Source organism: Limulus polyphemus, unplaced genomic scaffold (assembly GCF_000517525.1).
Source record: "Limulus polyphemus unplaced genomic scaffold, Limulus_polyphemus-2.1.2 Scaffold1352, whole genome shotgun sequence".
Taxonomy (NCBI): domain Eukaryota; kingdom Metazoa; phylum Arthropoda; class Merostomata; order Xiphosura; family Limulidae; genus Limulus; species Limulus polyphemus.
In genome coordinates this window covers 260039-267696 of record NW_013666962.1, presented here as the reverse complement: position 1 = coordinate 267696, position 7658 = coordinate 260039, and the positions used below count along the sequence as shown (strand labels likewise).

Here is a 7658-nt window from a genome sequence, read left to right as displayed (position 1 = left end):
AAAACTTTTGTATATAAATCATTGTTTATAATAACTATTTGTAATAACTGTTATTGTAAATTGTATTGTTGTTTATATATTAAAACCTATTTGTATTTAAAAAGAAACTGTGTGTATCAATCTTGTTCGCAAATATCATAAACTGGATACATATCAGCATTTATTTAACTACTGAATTTAAAGTATCATTTAGCTCGGTTTCAGACCATTCGAAATTGTAATACGCAACATAATAATGTGTTTGGCATGTGAAATATCCTTTATCCACTGTGAGAAACCTACATTAGGTCTCCTGTGGTGAAAAGGATGTTCTAAACAATATTCCCTTTAAACAGTCTTTCTTTCATCATAAGACAGTGAAGAGCTTACCAAAGTACTTTAGATGCAGTAATATCGAATAGACGAAATTAAGGTAATTGGTGGCAGTAATATAGAGAATTCTGCGAATCTCTGCAGTTTATCAAAAGCGAAAAGAAACACCAAAAGCATCTTCGTTTCACATAACAATGATCATACTGTGATAACACAAATAAAGCAAACAAATAACAAAACAGGAATAACACCTACCGGATGATTTATATCAAGAAACTTGGTTTTAGGTGTGATGGGAACGCCAGACAAGAACTGATAGGTTTCATTAGTCCTCTGTAAGCAGGAAAGTTTTATTAGAAAACTTATATACACAAAAATACATAATATATAGATAAAAACAGACTGTCCTTTGGATATTCTATGATGCATAACAAATTGTCTTTCTTCTGTCATCAACCTAATAACAGTAACCAATCTGACTCGGGTATGTGCATGAAATGTTTGAGCTTTAACAAAATCTCTCATTATAGAAAAGTTTTGGACTGCAGATATAGACAACTGCTTAAGTTTAATTACTTCTTCAAATGAAAAACTTAAAAAAAACATTATATTTATTCAACGTCTGACCGACGTTCACATATTTTGTACTTATAACAGTTGTTTAAAAAGTTAGATAAAGTTTTTTTTATTGAAAAAGACATATCATTGTGGATACGACAAATAATACTTTTTTATCAAACATTTATTTCAAATCTCTAGTAATCATTGTAGAGCTTCCTCACACACACATGCATATATATATATATATATCTTCCGATTTGAGTGGGTATGTATTGATTTTCAAAAGTTTAAGCCTTTACTCAAAAATCCCTTGCAATTAATATGTGCAATTTCTAAGAGTCGTGTGCATAGGGTCTATGTGTAGTATGTAAATATGACAAACATCAGATGCGCGCAATTTCAAAGTGCACGAGCAATAGATATATATAATATCTGTTAATAACGGGCGTGTAAAAGACGTTTTTAATTTCCAGATATAGTGCGAACTACTTTTGAACTTCAAATGTTTTATTGATAATCCAGCAATATTAGGGTTCAAGTAAAGCACAGTTGAGTAGCGAGTGCAGTATTAGAGATACACTGGTAGAATTCTCTATTGCTGATGTAGAAAGGGATTGATGAAAGTCAGCATAGTTCGAAAATATAGCTCTCATGTTTTATTTTAAACTTTATATTACTGCAATAGGAAAACGACGAGAGAGACACCTAGCTGAAAATCTTAATAGGAAAACGACGAGAGAGACACCTAGCTGAAAATCTCAAATACTCTTTTACCGTGAAGAATCAGAAATGTTTTTATTATTGTTGTAACGTTTTGAACACTTAAGAAGTGATATAGAGATGTAGCTCATTTCAACTGTCAGGAAAACGTAAAAAAAATGTTTTGTGAACGTAAATCCTGTATTACTCCTTTCAAGTTAAACTATGTATTTATAGGAAATTTGCTGAACTGTTATAGACAGTTACAGATAATCGAAAGTTTGAGGATCTTGCACTGAAATATTTGGACTTGCTCTTTCTACTTTACGTTAGTTATTATCATTAACAAAAACTGACCATGTTAGGAAAAGTTAAACTAAAGATACATGTTTACAGCTGTATGTTTAACAGTTTTGACAACTTAAAAACTGTTTCCAATAAGCGTATTAATATTTTCAGTTTATAGTTAAGCCAAGAGATGTGGGATCACAATGTAATTCTTTGAACTTTGACATAACGTAAAAATCCAAAGACACAAAGTCCAATCCTAAAAGAGTAGATAAGTTGCAAGGGTATTTGAAAAAATGAACAATATTTTAATGTTATCTGTCACTTAATTTTATATATATTATTTGCTGAAGCACATTGTACGTTCTGTATTGCTTGTCAAAATAATCAAAACCTAGGTGTTCGATTAGGCTTATAGTTAATAACTCTATCAGTTTTAATTTTTAAGTAGTTACCTAAAATAATTAAATATATGAAATTTTTCCTGGTTCAGTAGTAGGCTTGAGAGTTTAAAAGCCAAAATTCAGAGTGCAGTCCCTACGATATGCACACTGCAGATAGCTCATTTTGGCGCTTTGCGCTTAAACAAAACAAACAAACAATATCTGGAATTCACGTTTGAAAAAATATAGCTAAAATGTTATATTAGGTCATCTTATAACTTAGACTAGTTTAGTCTCATTTCTAGTTGCAGACTTGGGGTTAGGGTAACAAGGGCTAATAACTATAACTAAAATGCTACAAATAAACAACGTACGCAGTCCCTTCGGATAATTATGTTTCTGATCTTACAAGAAGTTCTAATGCAGTTATCTCGAGACGTAAAACATAAAAAGTCATACCAATATCTTATCTGTGGCTTATATTAATGATGTTAAGATAAAATTGTATATAGTCTCCTCCTTTTTCGTGACATAAGTCTCTGGCAATTTATAACATTGCTACAGTTAAAAATGCTACAGAATAAGTGTTAAAAGTAAATGTTCTTAAACTATAAAGTTAATACTAAACTTAAATAGGGGATGATTCCGATGGAAGCTTTGAAAGTCTGATTATGCTTACTTCTAAACAGATTCAACCTTATCTGAACAAAGAGAAATGTTTATTTCGGCCTTGCTGAATAAGCTTTATCTGATCCTTGCGCTCAACAGTCTACGCAAGTCTGGCTACACGCTTGATCTGTCTACTTGACAGCGTAGTTTATACTTGAGAAAATACCTTAAGAAACAGTATTTTACTTTGGTCTCTTTCTCCTAGGAGACTTATAGAAAACTTGTTTGCCTACTTTTTACCTGGCGTTTTTCAATTTTTCAGTATTCCGAAAAGTGTTAAATTACGAGTGCTTTTTAAGGTAACCGAACAAACACGTTCATATGTGGAATCTCAAAAAAGTCTAAATTGGCCTCCATCATCAAAAGGTATTCAACTGTTGAATTGTCGTAGAAAATCTCAACTCTTAAACTCACAAGGATTGAACATTGCTCCTTGTACCGTAGCTTCTGATGTCAGTTTGTTTAATAGGTTGAGGTGGATTAAACGAGCTGCTATAATCGAATCATTTAAGTCCATTGATGCCTTTGTTACACGTGGCTTTATCTTTATATGAAAATAATGAATATAATTCACTCCACGTGAAGTCTCATAAAATGGCTGATTTTGTCACAACTAGAAAGATCCATGCTGAAGCAAAGTTTTAATTCCTACCCACGATGAGTATATATATAAATGTATAGTATATTATTCAATCGTCTTCTATAAAGCTAAGTCTATTGATGTGTAGTGTTATCGGCTTAGTCTGTCTGTAAATACAATAAATTTTCACAGAACTTTGAATTAAAAAAAATCAATTTTTCATATCGAAAAGCTAGGCTAGCACACATACCATGTTTAAAAAAAATGAAACCTGCAGTTATCTCTTTAAATTGTTTAAAGTGTGAGATATGTGTTTCATACTTCGTTGAAAAACTCGAATAGAAACTGAACGCTTGAAGCACTTTTGTATCGTTTAACGTTATCAAACCAGAATGAAAATTGGCTTCAGTTGGGTAAATCAGTAAACATCACAACACATAAACTCCAATAATACTCCACTTTCGTTTATCTAGCAGCTATGTTACTGCTCGGTTCTCTACTTTAGGCCTTGGTACAATACGGCTTTTAATGCCGATGCTAATGTTTTAACTACTCTAAACTTTATTCCAAACGAAAGAAAATATTATAATATTAATAACCAAACTCGTATTTATGTTACAGTGATTAAAGCAGAGCAGAGATCGAGATCAATTAGAAAAGTAATCGTGCTATTTTACGACTAAGTAATCTCATACCGACGATACAGATACTATACAAATAATTTTGTTTTGACGACACAGTTTGCACTATGTGAGTATTCGCATTTTGACGGTACGACCACTACAATATGTATTCTAACTCTCACAATATGGCCACTATAAGTATTTTCGTTCTAACGATACGGCCATTATAAAAGTATTATAGTTTTGTTGACATTACTACTATAAAAGAGTTTTTAGTTCTGATAACACGGCCATTGTATAAGCAGTCTTATTCAAACGACACGAGCAGTATATGAGTATTGTTATTACAAAGAAACGGTCACTATATGAGTATTATCATTTCAATGACACGGCCACTATAACCATTTCCATTCCAACGACACGGCCACTATATTAGTATTATTATTCCAACGACACAGCCACTATAACCATTTCCATTCCAACGACAAGGCCACTAAATGAGTATTGTTATTACAACGACACAGCCACCATATGAGTATTGTTATTCCAACGACAAGGCCACCTAAATGAGTATTGTTATTCCAACGACACAGCCACCATATGAGTATTGTTATTCCAACGACAAGGCCACTATATGAGTATTGTTATTCCAACGACAATGCCTCTATCAAAATTACGTATCCAAACTGCACAAAAGTTTTAGCTCTATTTTGGATCTGAATGGGAAAAGTATATTTTTGTTTCCCGCCTCTTACTGCATAATGTTTATCTTTGCACTGTGGCATGTTTTGAAAGTTTCATCAGTATGTGTTCATGTAAATAATCAATTAATATTCTGTTTAATACCTATGCAAACACAAAATGGCTAGAATATGTCACAAAATAAGCTCCGCCCAGCAAGACATAGCAAAACAATACACAAGACTACATAGTACTCGAAGAAATACCTTAACTTTTATGCGCGTGTTTTCTATCTTTTGGTATGCATCTCTTTAGGTATTCTCATAATTACTGGCTACATTATTCTATTTCTGGAAATAATAATTTTAATAAAGTTTGTTAAACCTCGTGAATATGATTTTTTGTTTGTTCATAGAGCTGATATGTATGTTTTTCCACTTATTATTTGTTACTACAGGCGTCGAAAATTAGAAGTTTTACAAATCGATAACATCTTTGTATACCGACACAACATTATTTCACATAACGACTGTTGTACAATTTAGTCTCTAAATTCTTACTGTACAAATAACAGATGACGAGTGAAGAATGTACTGCAATTGTTTAACGTGGCTTCCTAAATTTGATAACTTACTTCTAAATTTCAGTGTTGATAAAAAACATGCTTTGTTAATGGTGTTTGCTGATAGTTCAGTGTTTATAAAAAAAAACATGCTTAGTTGTTGCTGACACAGCATATTTTGACGAAGCTGCCCTACAAAATACGCCCATTCTAAAAAATACCAAGATCACATTTATTTTAATCAATCAAAAACTAATTATGTAGGGTAGTCCTGAGTATCTTGAAATAAAAGAAATTAAAAGATATGCATTAACATCAGTGACATTAGTCTTTCACAGCCACAGTTCTTGTTGATACAGACTGTAAGTGGTAGCTGATAATGGCGTCTAAGAATTTTAATTACTTTTTGTAATTTAGTAAAATAAGTTCTGCATGATTATTTAACACTAGGACACTGATACTCAAAACTTTCACCAAATGGCACGGAAATTTGACCCAAGATCTTCGACAAGATAAATGAGATATAATAATATACGAAATAACATAAAATGAAACGAGAGAAAGCAATTTAAGATACCAAGCGTCCTTTAGTGATACTTATCCTAATGATCATATTGGCGTAATATTTATTAAGACTTCTCGAACGTTTTAGATAATTTTAGTCAAATGTTAGACGATCCTTTATCTACGTTTTAAAATCCAGTGGAATTAATTATTGGTTAAAAACATCAATTCATAGAACTTAAAGAAAAAATACTAAGAATGTTTGCCCTTAGTTTATTATATTTATGGAAAGTACAGACTCGACTATAAATTCTTGTAGTTTATATGTTGACATATGATAGATGACATATGATAGATATATACATTTTTTATCTAAAATTTCCTATCCAACAGAGAGGTACGTTTTCTTAAACGCCACAACTTATCGAAATTGTATAATCATTCTGGTAATATGTTTGGTTTCATTCTCACTACTGCTAGCTTTCTATTTTAAAACTGTGCCTCATAGAAAACTCCAGGAATGTCAAAGTATTAGAATAAGACATAATTTCAAGATAAAAACATAAAACTGCAGAAAGCCTATTTAGTTTAAGGAATTATTCAATTTATATTTAGTAACATAGTATTCAACTTTTTCTCCAGATGAAGAAACACTGCACAAGTTGGTATTGAAGATCGACATTCCACTTGAAGTAACACAGCATAGATTTACACAGAGAGTTTGGCATTCCTCACAGCATAGGCTCACACTGAGAATCAACATTTCTCGTGAAGCAAAACAGTGCAAATTTACACAGATAATTAGTGTTTCTCCAGAAATAGCACAGTAAAGGTTTTCTAAGAGGATCAACATTTTCCGTGAATCAACACAGGACAGAATGAAATAATTTTCCCACTGAGTAACATAGCTTTTAAATCCTTTAATTAAAAATAAATTAATGCTTGATATTATTTTGAACATTAATTATTTGATTCTAATGAATAGTTCTAGAGAATGGTTGTAATAGCCCAATTCAAATGGTGTGATGGAAGGTAAAGATTCAGCCACTCAGAGGTTCTTTTTCTGTCTTCCTTAGGTTTACTCGTAAAATAGAGTAAGCAGTAAAACAAAATAATGCAGTATAATGAAGTAAGTAGGTAAATAAAACCATACTCTATAATGTAAAGTAACTAGTTAAATATAACCATACTCTATAATGTAAAGTAAGTAGGTAAATAAAATCATACTATGTTATGTAAAGTAACTAGTTAAATATAACCATACTCTATAATGTAAAGTAAGCAAGCAACAAACCTGTACTGTCTAATGTAATGTAAGCAGTTAACAAACCTGTACTGTATAATGTAAGGTAAGCAGTTAACAAACCTGTATTATCTAATGTAAGGTAAGCAGTTAACGAACCTGCAGTGTCTAATGTAAGGTAAGCAGTTAACTAACCTGAACTGTCTAATAAAATATAAGCAGTTAACAAACCTGTACTGTATAATGTAATGTAAGCAGTTAATAAACTTGTATTGTCTAATGTAATCTAAGCACATAACAAACCTGTACTGTATAATTTAAAGTAAGCAGTTAACAAATTTGTACTGTCTAATGTAAGGTAAGCAGTTAACAAAGCTGTACTGTCTAATGTAATGTAAGCAATTAAAAAACCTCTACTGTCCAATATAAGGCAAGCAGTTAACAAACCTGTACTGTCTAATGTAAGGTAAGCAGTTAACAAACCTGCACTGTGTAATGTAAGGTAAGCAGTTAAGAAACCTGTACTGTCTGATGTAAGGTCAGCAGTTAACAA

General features: G+C 31.6%; 1 protein-coding gene across 3 annotated transcripts in view; it reads right to left on the bottom strand.

Moving 5' to 3' along the window:
* LOC106463225 (sn1-specific diacylglycerol lipase alpha-like) overlaps positions 1-7658 on the bottom strand; it is a 131116-nt gene that overhangs the window by 31258 nt on the left and 92200 nt on the right. For all 3 annotated transcript variants that reach the window (XR_002611443.1, XM_022390669.1, XM_022390670.1), the window contains one exon: positions 568-645. Coding sequence is in view for 2 of the 3 variants with exons in the window: in XM_022390669.1 (XP_022246377.1) it covers positions 568-645 (78 nt within the window). In the remaining variant the exon portion in view is untranslated. The remainder of the gene's footprint in view (positions 1-567; positions 646-7658) is intronic.